The sequence below is a fragment of the Gopherus flavomarginatus genome, chromosome 3 (assembly GCF_025201925.1).
Source record: "Gopherus flavomarginatus isolate rGopFla2 chromosome 3, rGopFla2.mat.asm, whole genome shotgun sequence".
Classification (NCBI taxonomy): domain Eukaryota; kingdom Metazoa; phylum Chordata; order Testudines; family Testudinidae; genus Gopherus; species Gopherus flavomarginatus.
In genome coordinates, this window is record NC_066619.1 from 96,631,703 (window position 1) to 96,658,500 (window position 26,798).

At 42.2% G+C, this 26,798-nt stretch overlaps 1 protein-coding gene across 3 annotated transcripts in view; it reads right to left on the bottom strand.

The window, feature by feature from the left end:
* Positions 1-26,798, bottom strand: part of APBA1 (amyloid beta precursor protein binding family A member 1) — a 157,151-nt gene that overhangs the window by 30,178 nt on the left and 100,175 nt on the right. For all 3 annotated transcript variants that reach the window (XM_050944158.1, XM_050944156.1, XM_050944157.1), the window contains exons 3-4: positions 11,472-11,573; positions 7,450-7,489 (exon numbers count right to left, since the gene is read on the bottom strand). In XM_050944158.1, coding sequence (XP_050800115.1) covers positions 7,450-7,489; positions 11,472-11,573 — 142 coding nt within the window. The remainder of the gene's footprint in view (positions 1-7,449; positions 7,490-11,471; positions 11,574-26,798) is intronic.

Consider the following 26,798-nt stretch of genomic DNA (forward strand, 5'->3'; position numbering starts at 1 on the left):
TGCCTTCTTGTCGGCACTCCGACAGAGGGCCAGGAGGGTGGGTATTGGAATGGACATGAACAACACATCTCAAAGAACAACAGTTACTAAAAGGTGGGTAACCGTTTTTTCATCTTTGGGTGGTTGTTCATGTCCATTCAAAGTAGGTGACTCACAAGCCTAACCTTAGGTGGCGGGGTCAGAGATCACTGCTGACTGGAGTACTGCGCGACCGAAGACTGCATCATCCCTAGCCTGGTGCGTGATGGCGTAGTGTGATGAGAACGTGTGGATGGAGGACCACGTAGCCGCTCTACGAATCTCCTGAGTCGGGATCTAAGCCAGGAACGCTGCAGAGGAGGCCTGCGCCCTAGTGGAGTGGGCCGTGACCGGAGGGACAGGGGTCTTAGCTATGCGGTAGCATTTCCGGATGCAGGTCGTGATCCATGAAGAGATTCGCTGAGAGGAGACCGGGAGCCCCTTCATCCTCTCTGCCACTGCGATGAAGAGCTGAGTTGAGCGTCTGAACGGCTTGGTACACTCGATGTAAAAAGCCAGGCCCTGTGGACATCCAGGGAATGTAACCTCCGCTCCTCACTGGAAGAGTGTGGTTTCGGATAAAACACCAGGAGAAAAATATCTTGACCCATGTGGAACTGTGAGACGGCCTTGGGTAGGAAAGCCGGGTGAGGTCTAAGTTGGACCTTGTCCTTATAGAAGACAGTGAACGGGGCTTGGATGTTAATGCCCTGAGCTCCGACACCCTCCTGACCAAGGTGATGGCCACCAGGAAGGTGGTCTTATATGACAAAGTACAACAGGGAGCACGAAGCCAGAGGCTCAAACGGAGGTCCCGAGAGGGCGGAGAGGACCAGATTCAGGTCCCAAGCAGGGGCCGGCTAACGAACATGTGGAAATTTAGCCTGTCCATACCTTTGAGGAAACACCCGACCAGCAGGTTCGCAAACATCGAGGTACCCCCCTCTCCCGGATGGAAAGCCGAGATGGCCGCCAAGTGAACATGAATCGAGGAGAGGGAGAGGCCCAGTTGTCTGAGGTGGAGCAAATAGTCTAGGACAATGGGGATTGGGACCCCCAGCGGATTGTGACCTTGCTGACCCGATCATATGGAAAAGCGCTTCCATTTGGCCAGGTAGGTGGCCCTGGTTGACGGTTTCCTACTATCGAGCAGCACTTGTCTGACCTGCTGGGAGCACTGCATCTCCACCAGGTTCAGCCATGGAGCATCCCTACTGTGAGGTGAAGGGACTTCAGGTTCAGGTGGCGGAGGGAGCCCCGGTCCTGCGTGATCAGGTCCGGGAGCATGGGCAGCGTCAGAGGCGCCTGAACGGACATGTGCAGGAGTGACGTGTACCAATGTTGGCGCAGCCACGCCGCAGCTATCAGGATTACCCGTGCATGGTCCCTGCGAATCTTCAAAATCACCCTGTGTATCGGGGGATCGGAGGAAAAGCGTAGAGCAGACCGACCCCCCAAGACTGTAGGAAGGCATCTGACAGAGACCCCTGACTGCGGCCCAGGAGGGAGCAGAACCGTTGGTACTTCCTGTTTTCCCTTGAGGCAAACAGGTCTAACCAGGGAAAGCCCCAGAACTGGAAAATTGAGCGTACCACGTCCCTTCGGAGGGACCACTCGTGACCCCGGAACGAGCGGCTGAGCGTGTCCGCCAAACCATTCTGCTCCCCCGGAAGATAGAACGCCGTCAGGTGAGTAGCATTGTGGATGTAGGAATCCCACAGCGCGAGGGCTTCCCTGCACAGGGGAGAGGAGCGTGCACCCCCGTTTGTTGATATAAAAGACTGCCAATGTGTTGTCCGAGAGGACTGAAACACATCTGCCAGCCAGGTGGGACCAGAAGGTCAAACAAGCCAGGCAAACTGCTCTCAGCTGCCTGACATTGGTATGCAACTTGAGGTCCTCCAGCGACCACAAGCCCTGCGTCCTGAGGTGTCCCAGGTGCGCTCCCCAACCCCAATCCAAGGCATTCGTTACCAGGGAAAGGGAGGGTTGAGGGGCAGCGGAGGGGACACCCATGCACACTTTCTGCGAGTCGAGCCACCACCGCAGCGAGCTTAGCACCAAGTGGGGAATGGACACCACTGAGTTCAAGGGGTCCCTGGCCGGGCGATATACTGTCGCTAACCAGGACTGCAGCGGGCAAAGTCGGAGTCTGGCATGGTTTACCACATAGGTGCACACTGCCATGTGACCCAACAGCCGGAGGCAAACTCGCGCCGTGGAAATCGGGGAGCGGTGCAGTCCGAGGATGAGTTCGGAAATCAAACAGAACCTGGATTCCGGCAGGTACGCTCTGGCATGGGTGGAGTCCAGAACTGCTCCTATGAACTCTATTGGTTGCATAGGAGACAGAGTTGACTTGGCTTCGTTCAAGAGGAGGCCGAGATTGAGAAAGGTCCGCCTGATGAACGACACCTGGGTCTCCACCTGCTCCTTGGAGCGGTCCTTTATGAGGCAGTCGTCCAAGTAGGGGAATACCTGGATGCCCTGCCTGTGCAGGAAGGCCGCCATGACTGCCATGCACTTCATGAAGACCCTTGGAGCAGCTGACTGGCCGAACGGGAGCACCGTGAACTGCAGTTGGGCGTCAGCCACGACAAACCTGAGGCACCGACGGTGTCGGGGAATTATGGCAATGTGGAAATAAGCGTCCTTTAAGTCGAGGGCAGCATACCGATCTCCTGGATCCAGGGAGGGAATGATCGAGGACAAGGAGACCATGCGGAACTTGAGTTTTCGTACAAACTTGTTCAGCCGCCGCAAGTCTAGGATGCGTTTCAGGCCCCCTTTCGCCTTTGGTATTAGGAAATACCGGGAGTAGAAGCCTTTGCCCCTGAGCTCCCGAGGGACTTCCTCCACCGCCCCTGCCTCCATGAGGGACTTCACTTCTTGACTTAGAAGTTGTTCATGAGATGGATCCCTGAAGAGGGTCGGGGAGGGGGGCTGGTGGGGCGGGAGGGAGGAGAACTGGATAGAATATCCCCTCTCTACCATGCGGAGCACCCAGCTGTCCGATGTGATCTGGGACCAGGCACGGTAGAAGGGGGACAGACGTGACCCAAAGGTAAGGGTAGAAGGATCCAGAGCCTCGATAGGTAGGTCACCCTCGACCGTACCATCAAATAGGGGGTCTAGGCCCCGATGGTGGCCTCGATTGACCGGACGCCTGGCCGGAGGGGTGGCGTTGGTGACGTCTCCTGCCATTTCCACCCCGCCTGCGCCCCAGCTCCTGGCGAGTCTGAGGCTGGTAGGGGCGTGGGGCTGTCTGCGGCCTAAACTGCCTGAGCTGGGTCGCAGGGCTATGCAAGCCCAGCGAGCCAAGCGTGGCCCGAGAGTCCTTTAGGCTATGCAGATGCTTGTTGTTTTCAGAAAAGACGGACATCTGCCCCACAAAGGGGAGGTCCTGAATGGTCTGCTGGACTTCATAGAGCAGGCCCGAGACCTGGAGCCAAGCTCCCCACCGCATGACCAGGCCCATGGCCAGGATGCGCGAGGCTTAGTCCCCCACATCTAGGGCAGCCTGGAGAGAGGATCGAGAGATCAGCTTCCCCTCCTCCACCAGGGCCGAAAACTCTGACCTCGAGTCCTGGGGAAGGAGCTCCGTAAACTTCGACATGGCTGAACACGTGTTATGACCATATCGGCTTACAATTGCCTGTTGGTTGGCAATGCAGAGTTGTAGGCCTGCCGTGGAGTACACTTTTCTGCCAAAGAGGTCAAGTCTTTTAGCGTCCCTGCTCTTTGGTGTTGACCCCTGAAACCCTTGATGCTCCCGTTGGTTGGCCGCATCCACCACCAGGGAGTCCGGGGGGCGAGCGTACAAGTGTTTGTGCCCTTTAGAGGTGACAAAATAGTGCCGCTCCATTCTCTTGCCATAAGGTGAGGGACGTATCCACTATAGTCTTTATCAGCGGGAGAGCCACCCTGGATGGCCCTGAGGGAGCCAGGATGTCTACTACAGGGTCGGCGTATACCTCGATTTCCTCAGCTTGGATTGTGAGGCTCTGAGCTGCTCGCCGGAGCAGTTGTTGGAGGATTTGAGTGTCCTCCAGGACCGGTGCCGCAGCCGTGCCCGACACCGCTTCATCCGGGGAGGAAGACGAGGAAATTACATGGATTGGCCCTTCCTCCGGTGCGTGCAGTCCTTTGGGGTCCTGCAGCACACGGCACTGTGGTTGCGGGGCCGGTTCCAATTCTAAATGCAGCACCGCGATCAGTACGGTCACCAGTGAGCGGCTTTGCGTATCGGGCAGTACCTGCTGAGCCCGAACTGTAGCCGTTGCCAGTGCTGCTGCCCCGCTAGGGGGTGCTCAACTTGGATATGGCACACCCCTGCCCGGCGACGGTGCCGGTGGAGGAGGCAGCTGCGCCGGGGCCACCGACGCCGAGGAGACCAAGGCCAACCTTGATCGAGGACAAAACGCCTGGCCTACCGACTGGTGGTAGGCCCAGGGGTTCCAAAACGGCCACTGCGAGGGTGGATGCCATTGCTGCTGCCACTGTGGGTAATGCTGGTGGCTCGCCCCCAAAACCGATCTCCTGCTCCGCGACCGGCTGGAGTGGTAGGAGTCTGCCTTTGAGTCTGAAGTCTCTGAGTATGAGGACCTGGGGGGAGCAGCACTCGGTGCCGCTGGAGAGCAGTGCCGAGGCGGCAGGGAGCCTCTTATCTGGTCCGGTGCTGCCTTAGCAGCGCGGTGCGGGGAGGGAGGCAACAGCATGGCCGGCTTGCCCCTCGATTGTACTGGGGGACGGGCCACGGTAGGCAACTCCCAACGGTGCGGGGAAGCCGGCGCCGGGAGTCCCAGCAAGCCTAAGGCCGCCTCGAATGCCTCCGGTGTCGAAGGGAGGCGCAAGTCTCCGCTCAGGTCCGGGGATCTAGGCCGGTCCGGACTCGACTGCCCTCTCTGCGGTGTGGGAGTCGATGGAGCAGTCGAGGGCTGTAGCCCAGCCTGTCCGCTTCCACTCACGGACAGCGTCGTCTTTGGGTCCTTTGGTGGGGTGACCGTTGCCTCACCAGCTTTCTCTTCTTAGCAGGCACCGGTGACTGTGAGCAGTGCCACAATGAGGCCAACTTCCTATGACCAGACTCCGTCCGGTGCTGGGTTTTAGACGACTTGGGCTGGGCCCTAAGTCCTGATGCCGGTGCCGAGGCGCTCTGCACTGAGGAAGACATGCTGGGCACCGCCTCGGCTGGTTCCGGGTCCAAGACTGGCCGCAGGGCAGCATCCATCAGGAGGACTCTAAGTCTTTGAGCTCTGTCTTTGAGAGTTCTCGGGCGGAAGCCTCTGCAGATAGAGCACCGGTCCTTTCAGTGGCTCTCTCCAAGGCACCTCAAACAAGCAGAGTGCGGGTCACTCTTGGGCATGAATTTCCCGCAGTCCTTGCAGAGTTTAAACCCAGGGGACCTAAGTAAACTAACTATAATGTAACTATATACACGGACTATATACAAGGATAGGACACTGCTAACTTGCTATGTGCAAGACAAGTTCCAGCTAGCCGTCACCAGCGGTAAGAAGGAACTGAGGGGGTGGTGGGTCGGCGGGCTCCTTTATAGGGCACCGTAGTGGCGCCACTCCAGGAGGCGCCAGGGTCGACCCTACGGACGCTGCTAGGGGAAAATCTTCCGGCTGGCATGCACGCGGCACGCGCACACCTACTTTGAATGGACATGAACAACCACTTGAAGAAGAACAATGTATTTTCATTCCTACAAAAAATACAAAGCCTTTTCATTTCTCTCTCTCTCTCCACTTCCAATATCCTTACGTCTTTGACTAAGATAATCATATCATTTAGCTGGAGTCTAAAATAAAAAGAACAGGGACATAAACTCAATATTAACCACAATCACCTCTCTTTTTCAAGCACTGACCATAATTGGAATAATGAGCAGTGGAATTTCCTCAGAGCATTTTATAGGTATGATTTTTTTTCCCCCAGAGTGGAGTTAGAAACTGTCACATCACATTGAAGAGTATATAGTTTTATGCCAGACCTACTCACAAAAGTCATACAGGAGGGATTGATCTCTTTAGGAGAGATAATTTTGATTTAGACAAAGAAACTCTCCTTGCTATAGGCTCTGATGCTAGATGTGCAAAGTAAGGGATTTATACTTGGGCTAATATATACTACTGACTTGGTCCTGCAAATTGCTGAGAAATCTTAACTCTCATTGGCGTCAGTGCAAGCTTATGATGCTGATCAGGAGGCACTCGGTCCCTTGCAGGACAAGTCTCTATAATATCTATATGATCTATGGTTTTTCAGATTGATCACTTTAAAATTGAAGCAATATTCTCCCCTTGGATCTTTCAGCTGCTGAGAACTGGATTTTCCTCTTTAAAGGTTTAATCTCTCTTGATGATCTCGAAGGCAGCTTAATATAACACACTGCTTATCGGTTTACAAGAAAGAAAAATCTGGGTTCAAATTTAATTAAATATACATAGCATTTACTTTTGTGAGAATTCACTTTTTGTAAAGTTATCAACATTTTATTGTCATTAAATTTTAAGTGGTGACATTTATTTTTCTTACAGTATCTACCTCAAAGACTGAATCAGCTCTCTGAAATTCTGTAAAAGTGTATTTTTAATGTACAGCCTTCCAAATGCAGCATATTGGAAAACAATCCAAGGAATCCCAGGACAGAAATCTGATGTTGGCTTCAACTCTCATCATTATATAAATCAAAAAGCCAACTGCAAGAGTTTTAAGGACAAAGTAAGAAAATTAACTTAGAATGTCCCTGCTTGTTCCATGCTATCATTACTTTATATTATTTATGTTTTATGGCATACAGCTGAATATTTAGGTGTACACACAGAACATTCAAGTATGTATACGCTTATGTTAATTCTAGTGATGGGTGAACCTTATATATAATTTTTAAAAAATTATTTATCCACAGGGCAGGTACAGCATGGGCAATGGACGTTCACCACCACACCACAGCCCTGTCAATAAAGCTCAACCCTGGAGAGACCACTGATGCTTTTATTTTATTTTAAAGCCAAAAGGGACCATTATGATCTAATCTGACCTCCATCCCTCATCATCAGAGGGTAGTTCAGCCTCCAGGCACATCCAGTGTGCTGTGAATTCCAAGAATGGTGCTATCCATTACTGAAAATTCCAGTGGTGCCTTATGCGATGTTGTCACCCACCCCTTAGGAATTAGGCTGAGACCACTAATGAAACATTACAAAACAAAAGAGAATTAAGCTTTTCTAACTTCCAAAATATAGTTCTGGGGGTTGGTTCAAATTCTGGATTGGTTCATGTTTTATGTAAACAAGTTCAGCCAGCCCTAGTTAACATTTACCTTCACAGTCCATAGACTTCTTGCATTTTTACTTGTACAAAAGAATTATATTGTAATACAAACAGTGCTATACACTGAATGTTACATTTTTCACAGCTTACCTTCAACATAGGTTGGGAACGAAGCCAAACTTTTTCTGGACTGTAATTAAGACAAACAGGATTTCAAACAGAACAAAGCTCAAATATGCATTAAAATAAGCATTAAAATGGTCTTCCATGCAAAAAGAACAAACAACAAAATCCCAAAACACAGTGACAATTAATTAGTGAAGGACAGCTGATAGCTTATTAGGAAAAATTTAAAATGTTCTCAAAATATCAGCAATTATTAAGGATTTATTATCCTGAAGTGTAGTCTATATCACTATTTTAATATATTAAGCAGTTCTACCCTGCGTCTGGCACTAGACAGCACATTTTTGAGTGCCAAGAGGTGCTCTGATCTATATAGGAACAACAGGAATAGTGCCCAATAAATCACATTTCTAAGTACTTCGAATTCAAAATTAAAAAAAATAATCTGGGAATATTTAAAAGTACTTGCAATATTATCATAACTCTAGACCAAAAAATTATATACAGACTTAACTTGCTAAAATAAAAGGTGATTATTACAGTTATGCTATATTAAACACTCAAATCACAAATAAAAACATGTGATTTAGACACTGAAAATTGTGAGCTCTGGATTTATCCTTTGATTGTTGATATCTGGCAGGGAAACTGATGGGTCTCAGCTTAAACAAATGTAAAAGGTGGAACTGACTAATGGAAAATCATCTATCCTGCATTTGAAGGGAGGTTGACTAGACGAAATAACAGGACCTTTCCATCCATAACTTCTAGAAAAAAGCCTAATGAAAGTCTTCATACACCTACCAGGTCTAACTGCAGTAATACACCTCTACCCCAATATAACGCAACCCGATATAACACGAATAACACAGATATAATGTGGTAAAGCAGTGCTTGGGGGGTGGGGGAGAAGCGCTAGGCACTCCAGCGGATCAAAACAAGTTCGATATAATGCGGTTTCACCTATAAGGCAGTAAGATTTTTTGGCTCCCGAGGACAGTATTATATCGGGGTAGAGGTGTACTCATCATTTAGTTACATTTAGAAATAAGCCTGTATGAGGAAATTTGTTAAAGGCAATTTCTATGTCAAAGTATGTAGGGTAATATAGTGCACTGCAATATGTGTTGCTATTACATATGTTTGTGACAAGAATTCTGGAGAAGCCAAGGATTACAAGATGTTGGTATGCATAACCCTAATCCCACAATGAAGTACATGAGCATTCACTCCACTGATTTCTCAATATAATTATACTAGCAGAAAATCAGTGAGAACTCAGGATCAAGCCCAATATCTCATATGAGGTACAAGTGCTTTTGAATGTTCACTTACACTGCATAGTAAATCTATAATCCTTTTTTATGCTGAGCAATTTACCAGGTATTATGTTTGTAAAAATGTAAACCAATTTCAGAGTCAGGCAGTTGCACCTAAGTGGCAAGAAGATGGATTAAATGACACAGTAAATCTTTTCCACTTCTTACTACATGGATTCTATGAGTAGTTGTATTTTACAGCTTATGACACTGGGCTTGCTATAAAAACAACTGCTCGTGGCAGAAACAAGGTTAATCGGGGCATGATATAAGGATATCAGGGCAACCTTGAAATACTTGCTTTCTTCTTCTGAGAGATAAAGCCAACAGGGGACAAAGCTGTCACTGAATAATGGCCTCCTGCTGCTAAACACATTTAAGGAAAATTAAGTGTTGGGAAACACTTATTGTCAAAGCAGGAGAGGCTGCTCTGAGACCATCCTGTCTATTATAATGACTAATTTTTATTAAACCCACGATAGAGGTTGATTTTGATAATTTTATCTGACTGCACCTGTCAGAAGGCAACCAGTCAAACTGTTGTGTACTGCACTGACAGCAGAGAACAGATCGACTGTGTGTTTCAGAAAACAACAAGCTTATCCATACAAGCGCAGTTTTAAAGTATTACACTTTCCTAATTAACAGACTCAAGGACTCGACTGACTGTCTGAAGTTTTATGTAGTTAGTTTTAACTTTAATCAATTCATGTTGGTCAGCCATTGGGGAATCTGATTGCCCCACAGAGTTTCCTTTTTGGACAAAGTTGAGTAAACTAACATCAAATTAAAAGTCTAACACATTCATTAACAGCAACAATGTTAAACTAAAAAAAAAAATTAATTCTAGTAGTTTTATTTGGGAATCTTTTAGTACTAGAAATAACAGAAGGCATCACCTGATGTAACTTAAACATAGAAATATGTATCTTTAAATCCTGGTGTATAAAATATAAATTTCATAAAAGAAGTAGGTAATGTTTGTTAAATTCTTTTTGTCTGGTCAACAAAACATTAGATTTCTTTAAAATTAAAACGTTTTGTTCAGACATACAACTATTTCCCATAACGCAAAGAGGTTTACTCTTACTATTGTTATTTGTAAGGGATGTACAGAAGAATGCAATGCTGATTTAAAACAAAACAAAACAAAACAAAACAGAGAAATGAGTTCTGCAACATATCCTACTATGAAATCTGGTTTATTACCCCAATACTGTATGCAATCCTATGCTCAAGACTAAAATAGGTAGCATTTTATTTCACTAATACTTGGACTACGACTAACAATATCCAATAACTGTTAGTAGTCAAAAGTAGATTATGTGAAATTACTAAATCTGTACTTTAATGAAAGCCAAAGGCTATAATGAGCAAAGAGTATCACAGATAAAAGCACAAAACTGACACTCTCAAAGACTTTGGTATAGCTTTAAACCTTTTGAAAGCCATCACCTTCCAAAATGTAAATAAAGATTTTTTAAAAAATAATTCATAAATCATAGGCCTATACTTTTTCTTTGTCAAAACTGAAATAAAGAAAACATGAATATGATTATTTATTACTTGGAACTTCAATTCTAACAAATATTTCTAGTGAGACTCAGCCAATTTCTATATCGGTAGAAAACTGGCTAGTGCATAGATATCACAATACAAATCAATAGTTAGATGGTGTCTGCTTTCTATAATTGAAGATTTCCTTTGTTTGCACTGTATTTATTAAAGTTAGAAAATAAAAAAGGATAACTGCAATTTTTCTGTTCGTATAGTTCCCCAGTCACAATATGCAAAGACTAAATGCACATGACACATTTTCCACATTCTCATTTGTCCCATTGACAAAAACGTGACTATTCACAGTTTGTAAAATTAACCATGTACATAAGTCTTTGCAAGAGAGAGACACTTTTGAGGGTCCAGTGTCAGGAACTCCTGAATTCTATTTCCAGTTCTGCCACTGAATCACTGCCTCGACTTGGGCAAATCACTTCACACTTCAACGATTCCACTTCCCTGCTGATAAAACAGTGGACAACACTAACCTGAAGAGTGCTGTATTAATATTTATTTATTTTGGGAGGCCTATCATCCTGACTAAGACCATGTCTACACTTACAAGCTTGTAGAGGCACAGCTGTACCAATACACTGCTGTAAGATCATTCCTGTAGCTGTGATATGCCGACGGGAGAGCTCTCCTGTCAACATAATAAAACCAGCTCAATGAGCAGCAGTAGCTGTGTCGGCAGGAGCTATGTGTCCTGCCAACATAGCCCTGTGCACATGAGCACTTATGCTGGCAAAGTTTATGTCGCTACGAGGTGTGTCTTTTTCACACCCCATGAGTGACAAAAGTTTTGCTGATATAAGTGCTCGTGTAGACGTGGCGTAAGAAATGCAACCTCCTTTGTAGCAAGACATTCTGCAAAGAGAGGGAAAAGAAAATGTTGCCTCCTCTTGCCCCAGTACAGAGGGGATATTGGCTGTTCTTAAATAAATGAACTCTCCTAAGCCTGTTACACAAACATCACTTCAGAAAAAAAAATGCCATCAGAAATAGCAGTGTTCAATTAGAGTTTCAACCAGAGACACAAAACACAATGGAGAATATAACAATAACTTATGCCAGTTTTGTTTTTTTCCTATACAAGGAGGAGGAAGAAGATATAAAGACATGAGCAATAAGTGGAACAGGACTGTGTCTCTTAAAAAGATTGCACTCTACCTCTTTATTAGTGGAAGGTTCTGCTGTACCACAGACATCTTGGAGATGTTGCCTACTTGACGATTCAGCACCACGGGGTGAAGAGGAATCAGGAGATGGAGACTAGATATAGTAAGAAAAGAAAATTAAATAAAAAACTGAGTGACCACTGTAGAAATCTCACTCGGTTTTATTTGGAAGTGGGAATAAGGAATTAAAGATGAAAAACATAACAGAGCAACCAAACACTGTTTACATTGTTACAGACCGTGTTTTGTATGGTAATGAACATGCAGAACTCTCAATATTCCAGTTTTTTTTATCTCAAGTTACATATTTATGGGGAGAACTAAATGTTTTATTTGTACATAAACTAAAAAAAGTTGAAAATTTAACTAAAATTAAATCCGAGGTAAATAACATTCACCAAAAAAGCATGACATGAAAACATGATTTTGGAAGCTGAAGGGAAGGGGAAATTATGATGTTTGGCATGAACATTTGTGACTTGCATTTGATTTTTCTTGCCAGCCATTCAATTACGTTGCAATTACAGCACATCTCCCCACACAAGTAGTGTATTCAAACAAATTATCCTATTTGCTTATTGAAGGTTGCAAACAATTCAGCCTAATAGTTTGAAAGAAAAAAAACCAAGACAAAAAGCATGAAGTCAAGATGGAAATTGTTATGAGAGAGATGAGTGAAGAAACCCTGAGGGCATGATCAGAAAGTGGAGATGCAACTTTAGTAAGATTATTCATCCTGAACTGACAAGTGGCAAACTTGAGTCAGATACTGAGTCCTAATCTGCCTCTTTAAAAAGCAGGTGTACGTACAATTGCTCAGGAGCGATTTTCCAGAAGGGTTGGCCTAAATTGAACAGAAGCAGGCTGCCATGGTTGCTTCTAACCATTTTTCAACTGCCTTAAGAAATTAAATAAAATAATTAATAATAAATAGGGCTGTCAATCACAGTTCTCACATGATTAACTAAAAAAAATTAATCACGATTAAAAAAAGCATTATCTCCTGAAAATGTAAACAAACTTGTTTGTCTGAGTGACTGGCTGAACAAGAAGTAGAACTGAGTGGACTTGTAGGCTCTAAAGTTTTCCGGTGGATAAAAATCAATGATTTTTCAAAAAAATTTAAAAAGGTATTTTTTAATTTAAATCGGATTTTTTTGATAAAATGCTTGTTGAGGAGAAAAACCTATCTAAAAATCATTTTAATTAAGATACATCCGCTGAAAGATATCATCATGGAATAGGGATTATAAATTCTAATTCTATAGTATGAGACAATATTCATGTAATGTTTAAGAAAAGCTTTGTAAATAAATTCCAATAATTCATGGATTAGGGCCCCAATCTTCTGTATAGATTATTTAGGTTAATCTTCCTATCTACCCAATTGGACTCAGTGCTCAGTCTAGAAGACACCATCAGAGATGCTTAGTTCTGCAGTTCTCAAACTGGAATCGTCTCTCCAGAGATAACATGCTTGTCAACAGTAAAAATGTTTTTAAATAAATATATAGAAATGAGAAGTAACAGAGCTCAACCCTGTGCATCCCTCTGCAACCCTATCCCTCTGCAAATTTGTGTACACAGAGTCAGTCCCTTACCTCTCTCTAAACGTGCAAAGTTTTAAAAAGTTCAATGAATAGAAGATTGTTGGGGGCAGAATAGATCTGGACAAGGAGAAAAATCTGGAGATAAATGTGAGAAGGGAGGGACAGGCAGTAGAAACAAAAGTGAAACTGTCTGAGCAGCATATTCCAGAAGTCTTGAGGTCTTTCTGAGTGTAGCCTTCATTGATTTGAGATCTACCATACTATTCTCTCACTGGAAGGCAAAACCTACAATGGCAGCAGGCTGTAAAAGAGACCCAGTTTGGGAATAAGAACCATTCAAGAAATATGTGTTTGCTGATGATGTTTTAAAGAAAGTCACACCAGTGAACTGGTGGAAGTCACTTAAGCGCTTGGATTCAGAGACTGTTGAAGTGATAATCTCACTTTTAACAGCAGTAGCTTCTTCTGCCAGCGTAGAAAGAATATTTTCTTCCTTTGGACTAATTCATTCCAAATTGAGAAATCGTTTGGGACCTAAAAAAAGCAGGAAAGTTTGTTTTTCTTCTCCAGATTATGAACAAAAAGGAAAATGAAGGTGAAGACAACCAAGTTAGTGGCAGAAGCCAATCTTTTAAGTTTCTTATGTTGACCTGGCTGACATTGTCGATTTACTTATTTATATATTTAAATTTCATTTAACCATTTTAGTTAAAAACAATTTTAACAAAAAAACCCTGATTTTAAAAAACTTGAAAGTTTAACTAAATTCAAATTCATGTTTTGTTTTGTTATGTTTGCTGTTGAAGAAAAAAAACAGACTACACAATGTGGTTTTAGTTAAATGAATAAATGTTTGTCTGGTGACGTTCCCCTCTTAATACAGGATGGCAAGAAAATCCTCCAAATATTAATGATTAACCTGTTGAATTGGAAATAGTTCACCTCCCAATGACTTCAAAATATCTGCTTCAATTACCTTTGGTAAATGAAATAACTAAACAATCATTCATTTTCTGATATAGCTGTAAAACTAATCTAAAAAGTTTTCAAAATAAATCATTTAAAAATATATAGTGTGTACCTTCGAAAAATGAAACCTACATCTATCTCCGAGTTGTGAAGAATGTGTATTAAGGTTAAAACAACCAACCAGAATGCATTTTTATGTAGAAATCCACGATGGAGTCTTCCTGACTAATGATTTAAATCATGATTTAAATCTATTTGATTTAATCAAATCCACTCTGAAAGTTTTACATTGTTTTATTTTTAATGCATTTATTTTTTTGTACATAATTCTACAATTGTAACTTTAACTTTCATGATAGAAATTGCACTATAGTACTTGTATGAGGTGATTTGAAAAATACTATTTGTTTTTTACAGCGCAAATATCTGTAATAAAAATAAATATAAAGTGAGCACTGTACACTTTGTATTCTGTGTTGTAATTGAAATTAATATATTTGAAAGTGTAGAAAACATCCAAAAATATTTAAATCAATGGTATTCTATCATTAACAATTAATCATGTGATTAATTTTTTAATCGCTTCACAGCCTTAACAAATAAATAATAATAACGATAACATCTATTTATTATTTGTATTGTGACAGCACCTAGGAGCCCCAGCCACAGACCAAGACCCCATAGTGCTAAGCACTGTACAAACACCGGAAGAAATTGTCTCTGCCCCAAAACGTTACCTCAATATTTGTAGTATTCTCTAGACTACAAGTTTTCTATTTTTTTTTCACATTGTGGATCTGACTTTAATGGAGAAACTATCTCTTGGACCACCTTCTTCTTGCTCTCAGTTATGGTCATGTAACCGGCATGTGCCAACCACCAACTGCAACTGATTACATGGGAAAGTAATATTAGGTAACCAGTTGTTGTATTTTAACTCTTTTCAATGTGATGCAGCTGAAGAGAATAGAAAAGAGAACCAACATGATGTGATCAACCAGCTCTCTGTGGACCATGGTTTGGAAACCATTATCCTACCTAAAAGGGAGTAATACGGAGCACTGCTAATACTGAGGAAGCCATATCTAGTTCTCTAAGGCAAAACTGGAAAGGATTTTAGGACAACTACTATACTAGAAATACAAGGGGTGAAATCAATGGGATTGATTACAATGGAATTGTATAAGTTGTAAGTGAGCACAGAATTTGACCCATAGAGCCACAATTTCAAAATCACCTTTCGATGTACTTACAAAATAAGTTTTCACAGGTACAATGGTGTTGTCGGGTTCTGAGCAAACATTGGAATCTTACACAGTCTCCTCTAACACACACGTTTGGATCCTTAAATAACTTTATCAGCCCACTCAAGTTTTCCACCTTGATATTTAACACATTTGATCACTAGTTTCCTAATTTAAAAAACACACACACACACACACACACACACACACACACACACAGACACCCGTGCTGCTTGCTTCTTCTTTGGCCAACCAATGTCATTACATTGTGACATGGCTATGGTCCGCTTAGGGGCAGCCATATCTCTGACGAACACGTCTCTTTTCACTGGAATCCTTATTTCAGATGTACTGTCATAGAATCAGACTTTAAGGTCAGAAGGTACCATTATGATCATCTAGTCTGAACTCCTGCACAATGCAGGCCACAGAATCTCACCCACCCACTCCTGTATCAAACCTGTGTCTGAGCCATTGAAGTCCTCAAATCATGGTTTAAAGACTTCAAGGTGCAGAGAATCTTCCAGCAAGTGACCCGTGTCCCATGCTGCAGAGGAAGGTGAAAACCCCGCAGGGCTTCTGTTAATCTGCCCTGGAGGAAAATTCCTTCCTGACCCCAAATATGGCGAACAGCTAAACCCTGAGCATGTGGGTAAAACTCACCAGCCAGACACACAGGAAAGAATTCTCTGTAGTAACTCAGATCCCATCCCATCTAACATCCCATCACAAGCCATTCAGCATATTTACCGCTAGTAGTAAAAGACGAATTAATTGCCAAAATTAGGCTCTCTCATCATACCATCCCCTCCATAAACTTATCAAGCTTAGTCTTGAAGCCAGATATGTCTTTTGCCCCCACTACTCCCCTTGGAAGGCTGTTCCAGAACTTCACTCCTCTGATGGTTAGAAACCTTCATCTAATTTCAAGTCTAAACTTCCTGATAGCCAGTTTATATCCATCTGTTCTTGTGTTCACATTGGTACTGAGCTTAAATAATTCCTCTCCCTCCCTGGTATTTTATTCCTCTGAAATATTTATAGAGAGCAATCATATCTCCCCCGAGTCTTCTTTTGGTTAGGCTAAACAAGCCAAGCTCTTTGAGGCTCCTTTCATATGACAGGTTTTCCATTTCTGGGATCATCTTAGTAGCCCTTCTCTGAACCTGTTCCAGTTTGAATTCATACTTCTTAAACATGGGAGACCAGAACTGCACACAATATTCTGGTTAAGGTCTCACCAGTACCTTGTATAATGGTACAACACCACCTTATCTCTACTGGAAATACCTCGCTTGATGCATCCCCAGACCGCATTAGCTTTTTTGACAGCCATATCAAATTGGCAGCTCATAGTCATCCTGTGATCAACCAATACTCCGAGGTCCTTCTCCTCCTCTGTTACTTCCAACTGATGCCTCCCCAGCTTATAACAATAGTTCTTGTTATTAATCCCTAAATGCACAATCTTGCACTTTTCACTATTAAATTTCATCCTATTACTATTACTCCAGTTTACAAGGTCGTCCAGATCTTCCTGTATGATATCCCGGTCCTTCTCTGTACTGGCAATACCTCCCAGCTTTATGTCATCCGCAAACTTTATTAGCACATTCTCAGTAATAAAAAGGTTAAATATGATTTGTCCCCAGATTGATCCCTGAGGAACTCCACAAGCAACCTCCCTCCAGCCTGACAATTCACCTTTCAGTGTGACCCGTTGTAGTCTCCTCTTTAACCAGTTCCTTATCCACCTTTCAATTTTCATATTGATCTCCATCTTTTCTAATTTAGCTAATAATTCCTCATGTGGAACCGTATCAAATGCCTTACTGAAATTGAGGTAGATTAGATCCACTGCATTTCCTTTGTATAAAAAATCTGTTACTTTTTCAAAGAAGGAGATCAGGCTGGTTTGGCACGATCTACCTTTTGTAAAACCATGTTGTATTTTGTCCCAATTACCATTGGCCTCAATGTCCTTGACAACTTTTTCCTTCAAATTTTATTCCAAGACCTTGCATACTACAGATATCAAAGTGACAGGCCTGTAGTTGCCCGGATCACTTTTTTCCCCTATCTTAAAGATAGGAACTATGTTAGCAATTCTCCAGTTGGACTCTGCAGAGGAACTTGAATTGATTCCCTCTGCCTCCAAATGAGATGAAACTTGTTTTCCAGAACTATGTTTTGTAAAAGTAGTTCTTACACAAGCAGTAGGTACTTACGACATTTCTTCTTTTCAAATTAGCCTTAAGAACAACTCAAGGGTACTCATGCAGATCCTAGGCTAGAAGGTCTAACCTCTTCTCTCTCTCTCTCTCTCTCTCTCTCTCTCTCACACACACACACACACACACACACACTCCTAATATCATTAATTCAAATCATATACACACACCCAATATGAGGACAGAATTAGAGGTCCTACCAAATATTGTGGTATAAAAATCAGCTTCTGCTAGTTTCCCCTCACAGGTGAGTAATAAAGTACCATGAACCACTAACTAAACACACTCTTTTATTAAGATCTTCACTAGGTAGGGATGGGATGGTATTTACCAAAGGCAGTATTTACCAGGTCAAATCATGGTTTTCACCATTTCGTGAAATTCTAGCTAGTCCCAGTTTAAAGGCATTTTCTATTTTAAAAAATGTTTAATTAATGCACACCACATTACACTTAGTTTTAGTTACATATTCAAATTGTGGTTACATAAAGCAGTAGATTCATAGATTTTATGTGAACAACCCTAAATTGAAGTAAAACTGCAGTGTGTGTAATACTTATATATGAAATTATAATACTTAACACTGGAATGTTTGTGTACATTTTGGTTGGATATTTTCTCAAAGTTGTTATACATGTCATGATTAATTTCAGTTTTTAATATTATATAAACAAAATTCAAACATCCGATTGTATGAAAATGACAATAATTCATTGTTGTAGACTTGAAGCATTAAACAATCAGAAGCAAGCAGAGTTGCAGACAATTAGTCCAGGTCTATTTGCCTATGCAGAAGACCAACTTTGATGTAGTGGATAGACCAAGCCTATTCCACAGTTCTGAATGGATATAACCAAAGTTTGAAAAGATTCATTCTATGCTAATTTGCTGGACATGGATGCAATTAATTTCCCCCGTTTCCCAGTTTTAACTGGGTTTAAAGATGGTATTTACCAGCACCCTGTCCTAAATTAGTTTCTCCCAGAAAACTGCCAACTCTGCTGCTAGGTAAGACAGAAATCCTTGGCTTCACATCCAATAGATCTTGCTCCAGAAAGTTGATTGTACAGTAAGAACTTTTAATTTATTTATTTATTGTTTTGTTTTGCTTTTATTTTTGAGTAAAAGTGTGGACTAAGAAGTGGGAGACAGAGATTAAGAACAGGTGCAGAGTCTTTGTAAAAATGGACACCAAGAGCTGTGGAAGATACTTGAGCCTTCAGGCTGAAGTACTCTCGGCTATGCAGCTCTGCTACCACGGTTTGAGGGGGGGGAAGTTTTCCCTGCCCAAGAAAGCTCCCCAACATTCAGACAAGTGACATGGGGAAAGAGTAATATAGTTAAGAGTCATACACTAAGTCAGCAAATGCAAAAGTTACAGTTCCACTAGCAATTTAAACCCAGCTGTGTTGTTTTTCCATTCCTGTTTTTCTAATTGAACATTACTATTTCTGTTTTTATATGTGTTAAAATAACATAACAGGTGTGCAACGCTATCAAGCTAACAATGATGCCAGTAGGAGTTTTGTGTGAGCAAATAATGTAGGATTGAGTCTTAAAACAAAAACAAACAAATGAAACAAAGACACTTAGAGCATATTAAGCACTGAATGTTGTCCCCAAAATAGTTCCTTAAAATGCTGTCAAGGTAAGCTCAATTAAAAATAAATAAATAAGCCTAGTTGTTAGTGTATCAACCACATTTAGGAATTCAGACATTTTAAATTTTTTTGCATTGTTGCTCCAGTAGTTATCAGCATACAAATACGTATGGGTGAACGCATATTATACTATGGACATCTAAGTAGTATTGGAAGTATTCCTCTATTAAAGACCATATAAATGCCTTCTATTTGGAATGTTTGCATTCTTGCTGTAAGATTTTTTTTCTATGATGATGACTGCAGTCTAACTGGAAACACTAAAGCAATTTATTAGTAGAACGGACTGCATGCAATATACAGCTTGCTATACTGTATGCAACGTTAGCTATCCCAAAACAGCTCCTGTATAGAGAGGTAAAGGCAAGTTTATTCTAGGAGGGACTCGTACATATTTGGCTTATTGAGCATCACAAAGGACAAGGTACAATGCACAATACGGAGTGCAGCTTACAATATATAGGTAGCTCATATGCTAGGACAAAAAAAGAGAGATTCAATAAGAAATAGCAGGAAGGGCAGTTTGCTCAGCTTCTTCCAAGAGATATCGTTTATAGCATAACATTTTAAAAGAATGTGTGCTAGAACTGCTCTTATAATCTTTAAAGTAGTTGAGAAGTCTGAACCAAACTCTGGCGAGACAAACTATGTTATGTACACTCACCTATTGTATCAACGTTAATGTTCATTACAATTGTGAATGGCTGTATAAAAGGGAGTAATAGGAAAAAAAAATAGCAGCATCCCCACTTCTCTTCCTTCCTTTTCCACCTACCTGTCTTCTACGATATTCAGCCTGGTACATCCAGAAATTCTCCATTTAAGCTTTTGGTGTTGTCCAGCTGTAACTAAAGCATCCTCCACTTACAACCTGAGAATAAGCTAGTGCTTCACTGTTATTTTGTGCTTGGATTTAATAATGAAACTGGTAATAGGATATGCGACAGCACTGCATTGTGTCATACCTATCCAGCTTAACCTGCTAGGTAACTGAATATCCCGTAAAGACATAGATCAGGAATACTGAAGCTTCTTTTGTCACAGCGAACTGCTCTTGTTTTAGAAAAGTAGTGTTGTATATCCATTCTTAGCAGCAGTATATCTAGAGATTGCATAAACAGCTTATTGGCACTGTCACACACAGGTTTGGGGGGTAGGGGATCCACAAATATTTGATCAAAGCAAAATTCAGTAGTGTCATTTGAATCAAGGGTCAACTTTTCTATTTCAAAGTCTTCAAGGGGGTTAGATGAAACCTGCCAGGTCTCAGCTTGCATTTTCTTCGAACTTATGGTTTTTGGATTAGGCCTTTGAATCTCTAAAAAAACTCACGCACTTCTGCCATATTGCCTACGAGCAGTAAATTAGTAATTTTTCTCTCTCACCCCAACACCCTGAACAGAACACTAAAAATATGTATCAGAGGGGTAACCATATGACCTTATTATTGTAACCCTGGTCCTTCCTCAACCTCTGGAAGAACTTTGGGGCAGGAACTTTTCCTCTTATTTGTTCTGTAAAGCACCTAGTACAGTTGAGTGCTATACAAAAAATAAATAGGTACCAACAGCAATATTAACTCCGTTGTGCTGTGCATCCTGTAACATTTTACAATATACATTTTGTGTCAAATCATTGGGCGCTGTCGTAACTTAAAAATAATGTTGATTTTACAGTGAGAAAAGTGTAGTTTTTCACTTCTCTTTTCACTAACATAAAACAGCTGAAGAGATTTTGCGTGAACTTTCCCAAAACAAGAAGAATCCCTTTTGGGCAGACAGTAATCATGTAAATCATGAAAATTTCAGTCCAAAATATGAACACTTTGGAAAGTTACAAGTATGTGGAATATGAGGATTAATATGGAAAATGGTAATCAGAGACATCAGCTCCCCTTCTTCCCCCAATACAGTCAGAACAGTTCAGTCTAATACTGTGATCTGGTCAAATGTAAGTCTCTTTGCTGATACTGCCAACAAGGGGTCAGTTAATCTCCACTGTGATTTGTACCCTGCCCATTAAAAACTACACTAAAACCATTAATTAATATCACACAGAACAGGATACAGCTGTTAGATGGTGAAAACTTCCTATCAGGACTGGATTGGAGACTGAAACCTACAGGTGAAAAGTTCCTTATTCCATCACTCATCCACAGTATGCATTTTAGATGGTTTTGTTTTACTATGTTAAGGTAACGATATTGTTAAAAGACAGCTAAAACAACAACACTAACAAACATATTCACGTGTATTGAGCTGTATAATTTACTTATATATGTTGCAAGTTTCTCCAGGAAATAATTTATCATCCAATAAATCCAACCCAGGATATTACAAGAAAGGTCCCTTGACTCCAGTTCCAAGTGCATACCTCTTCGGAAATCTTCAGAGATAATTACATTGGCTGTTTACATTCATTAAATCCCCAAACCATGTTAATACATTATTACTGAATTTTAAACAGTCATACATCAGGAAATGCAAGGTTTGAGCCTATTCAGCAATGGTCGCTCTGGCCCTTTGTGGAGAAGTACTCTTGTATTACAATGCATGTTGTAGATTTTTATACCTACATAAATACTGTCTTTGGGGCAGGCAACGTGTACCTGTGTGTACTCTGTACATTTATAGTATTGCATTTTAAATATCAGTAACAATAATAAAATAAGTGACAGAGTCCTGTGGCTCCTTATAGACTAACAGAAGTATTGGAGCATGAGCTTTCGTGGGTGAATACTCACTTCGTCTGACGCATGTGGTGGAAATTTCCAGAGGCAGGTATAAATATGCAGGCAAGAATCAGTCTAGAGATAATGAGGTTAGTTCAGTCAGGGAGGATGAGGCCCTCCTCTAGCAGTTGAGGTGTGAACACAGAGGGAGGAGGAACTGCTTTTGTAGTTGGCTAGCCATTCACAGTCTTTGTTTAATCCTGAGCTGATGGTGTCAAATTTGCAAATGAACTGAAGTTCAGCAGTTTCTCTTTGGAGTCTGGTCCTAAAGTTTTTTTGCTGCAGGATGGCTACCTTTAAATTTGCTATTGTGTGTCCAGGGAGATTGAAGTGTTCTCCTACAGGTTTTTGTATATTGCAATAGGAACACAAGCTTCTTGCCTGCATATTTATAACTGCCTCTGGAAATTTCCACCACATGCATCTGACGAAGTGGGTATTCACCCAGGAAAGCTTACAATCCAATACTTCTGTTAGTCTATAAGGTGCCACAGGACTCTTTGTTGCTTTTTACAGATCCAGACTAACACGGCTACCCCCTGATAGTTGGTAATAAAATAGTACAGTATGTGCTATATGGCTAATTTACGGCAGGCACAGGAATCAGCATTCTGTGTTTCCTGACTTTCATCCTTTTGAATTTTTATTCATATTTTTGCATTAAGAGTATTTTGCATTTAACTTTCTTGTTTTAAAAACAATAATGGAAAAGGAAAGAAAAAAGGCATCTGTGCCTATCTGAATGTTCACATAATGGCTGCATTTTCAAAGATACACACGGCTTGATGCACTCTCAATGACTCCTCTCCCAGGTGCTAAGGAGCAGGCACATAGGATTAGACATTAAAATAAAGATATAGGGCAAACCAAATTTTCAGAAATCTGGCCTTGCTGAAAACTGCCCATAACAACCTACCAAATACGTGCAACTGCCTGCACAGAACACTCCTAAAAACTAGTTGCGCAAACACATTTGCAGGTATAATTTTGACTAGAATTTTGAGAATTTGCCCCAGTAAGTTTGGTGGGAATAATCACAATGAAATAAATGTAGCTGCACCTGTTGCTGCAGATGCTCCCTACGCAGAACTTTCTCTACTGATTTCAAAAGGACAGGGGCGGATTATTCAATGGGCCTGGGGCCCTGGCCAATTGAGGGGCTCCGGAAAAATGGGCACCGCAGCAGAAATCCACTATGGGGTGGTGGAAGGCTGCAGTCCTGGTAGGAGCTGCGGGGCGAGCAGGGGAAGCCCCAGCGCCCTGACCCCAGTCCTTCCAGAAGCCCCAGCATCCGGACCCCCCCGCTGCAGCCCTGGGACTGGAGATCTTGCGTCCTGCCACAGTCTCGGGGCTGGAGGAGCTCTCACTCCTCGCTGTGGCCCCAGGGCCATGGCAGAGGGATAGAACTTCTCCAGTCTTGGGGCCACAGTGCAGGAAGAGGGAGTAGAAAGGAGCGAATGGAGGGCAAGATCGTGGGGTGGGGGGCAGGACCATGGGATAAACAGGGGCAAAGCAATGGGGGAAGGGGCAGAATGGGGTGGGACAGTAGGTGGAAGGGGTGGGGCAGGGCTACAATTCTGTCACTGGGGCCCCCCAACTTGCTCTGTCCCAGGAGACCTTAATCCGCCTTGGAAGAGGAGTTCTTGTGCAGAGTACTACGACAACACCGCATGCACAGGTTCCACTCGTTCACATCTATAAGGTTTTCTTTGCAACCCACAAAGACTAGAAACTTCCCTTTAAAAATTATATCTCAGATTCTACAGAATCTGTGTCTGTTCAGCAAACCAAATAAATACAATTAGAGGGTCAGATCTGGCCAGTGGACTGGGTACTTCACACCAAAGACTGGCATTGCAGAATTCCTGGAAACTGGCTCAATTCTGGCTCTCTCTCTCATTATGTGAGATTTTCTGTAACCTGAGTTTAACTTGTATTTGAATTTCAACTGCAGCACATCATGTGTCAATCTAAAGCAGTTACTTCAGTTCTTGTCCATGTCTTCAGAAGACTTTCTTCATAACTGTAAGCATCACAGGCAGTGCTCTAGTTTACAGTGTAGAAAAATCACTCACAGTTGCCTTTATCTTTCCATAAATTATTTAAAAACTGAATAAAAACACAAAAATGATTCACATTATAAACTGAATTAAATATTCACCACAACTGAACTATCCTGATCTGTTTTAGGGAGTGCTTGTCTTCCAACACTATAATTGATAAACATCTCCCTTCTCCTACATGGCTGATGAATCAGCATAAAGCTTTCTGCCTTTGCAATTAAAATGTTCATTATTACTGGGCTTGCTGTATAATTTTAAAACTTCATAAAATCTAGAGGCTGCCCACTGAAGTCTTGACTTCTCATATCGGTTCCAAAAAGCAGTTTTAAAGACTTTGCTTAGAAAAGAAAGCACTAACAATATCACATCAATATAGTCACTTTTCCTTCTTTCTTTTAAAGTTCAGCCAGTACCTGAAACATGCTTAAATTATTTAAAACAGACTTCTCTATTTCCTCATTATTAATAGATTACTCCTGCTGTGGAAAAACTGAAACATTTTCATCTCTGTGAAACTGCTCCAGTGTCGGCGTTACCAGAACTAACAAAAACCAGCGACACAGACATTTAAGTTTTAAACAAAATGTCTATGACCCAGAAGCAGACAGACAGGAAACACTGCAGCTCAGCTCCTTTGTACCTGAAAGGTTTGTCTTCAACGGCTGGATTGGTTTTGTGAAACAGAATCTATCCACCTGTGTAATTTATCATTATACGAAAACCAATATTAATTTCAGAGTAGTCCTCACTGTCTGAACATGGCATGCAAAGGAAAAGGCCTCATGAATGCAGACTTTGGACATCAGTGATTGAGAAGTCTGAGAAACTGAAGATATGGAATCACCACAGTCAAAAATGCTTCAATGTTAACAATACTTGGGTTACTGATCTATGTTGCACTGTGGATGTGTGACTCCGTTGGAAGAGAGCAATCCCCTCTAAATGGGAGGGCCTCAGTCCGACACTAATCATTGTTTCTTACCTCCAGTGACAAGAGGCAGAGAGGGAAGCATGCTCCTTTTCTCTGGCCAAGAGGAGACAGAGCTGCTCTTCTGGAAGGAAATAGCCTGCCAACCTGCATGTGCCAACTTTCAGCAGCAGGATCCAGTAAACCCACTCCCCCTCAACTGAGGACCTTGTTACTATTTTGGATTTTAAGATGTGCTATGGGGTCTTCCACACAAATGACACACTAGAGAGTGTTTTGCTGGATTTTAAAATCTCTCACATGCAAGATCACAGCCTTCTACTCTTCAAATGGTCCACGTTTGCCCTCTGAGATCCATGCACTGAGGGGACCCTTGAGACATAGTTGTCCCCCATTATTGTGCAGAGGAGTAGGGTCTGTGTGACACTTCCCTTACCATATCCAGCTAGGGGAGTCCCTACCAACTTGGCTCCATTGGAGAGACACTGCCAAAGAACTCTGGGATAGAATGGGTCTGTAGATGTCCATAGCCAGCACACAGGCCTCTGCACAGATGGCCCTGGCATTCTACCAATCTACCAGGACTGAGGCAGTACTCACTGCTCACCCTCACCCCTCTGATATATACATGTAAGAGTCTTCATGGGGGAATGCGGGTGGAGGTTTCCACCTGTAGAGTCCCCTGCCACGGGTTTTACTGCAGAAGGGGATGATCTGCACTTACAAGATGAGGCATTCTGAGCAAGAAACCTAACTCTGCTGCTTTACAGTTTTCTCCTTGAAGTGTCTCAGTTACTTGATGTCACAACTGCAGTGACTGTGCAGGCTCAAGAAGAAAAGAAAAGAGTAGAAAAGGAGGCATTTAGAGAGCTCTGTCTAGCAATCAGATATGGTTGTACTGTACGTTCTGACGAAATTTCAGGGTTTCTGCTAATAGAAGCAAGAAAGATACTGAAATTGCCAAACACACAAGCACTGATACGAGAGAAATCCTAATGCATGTCTTTTGAGCTCCAAAAACAAAGGTGGGTGTGCTGTTCTAACTGCCTGATTTGCACCTGAAAATCCAAGGCCTGGAGCTGCACCGGAAGTTGGACATTCAGAAGTGCAGATAGACTTGTGTGCGCATGTGTGAGAGAAAAAATTTAGCTCATTGTACTTAAATTTAATGGAGACAAATTCTGGGCCCACATGCTGTGAAAGCACACTGAAGTTAATGGGATTTCACAGAGTGTACATCAGCACAGAGTTTGGCTCACTCCATTTTAAGTGGAAATTTGGGTATTTCATTCATTCTTTTTATTCACTGCTTGTAAGTATACATTTTAAGTTTCAAACAAAAAATCTTTTTCCTCCTCTCTACATCACATGACCATAACAGCTAGTTATTGTAGAGTTGCTCATAAGAGCTGGACTGCTGGCATTTTTATTCTGTTTTTCAAACATAACGTTAAGCATTTGTTTTGGGAAAAATACGTATGAATGAATGGAATTTGCTACCAGATTTAACCCTGAGTATCCTGAAGACAGGCACACACATCCATAAGTGGTCCTTCCCTCAAGCGTCTCCTCTATCCCCCTACTAGCTGCTTATCCTTTCCATTACCCCAGATGATCTCCATCCCTCTTCCCAACTGCTGGCTAGTTGAACCCCCCTCTAAGTACCCCAATGTGAGCCAATGTCTTATCCCTACTGCTGAACCCTTCTACTTTATCCTCTACAAAGCATCCAATCTCAACACTATCATCCAAATGCTCAACACTGCAGGGTGACATTTACTTTCTCTTGTCCAAAAAAAAAAAAAAGACAAGAGCAAAATCTGCTACATTTAACACCGTCACCTGCAGATCATTCTGCTGTCTCTATGGCTTTATCACCTCTCAGAAAACTGCTTGCTAAGTGACACAAGTCTACTATTCTAATCCTAAAGTTTGGTCACTA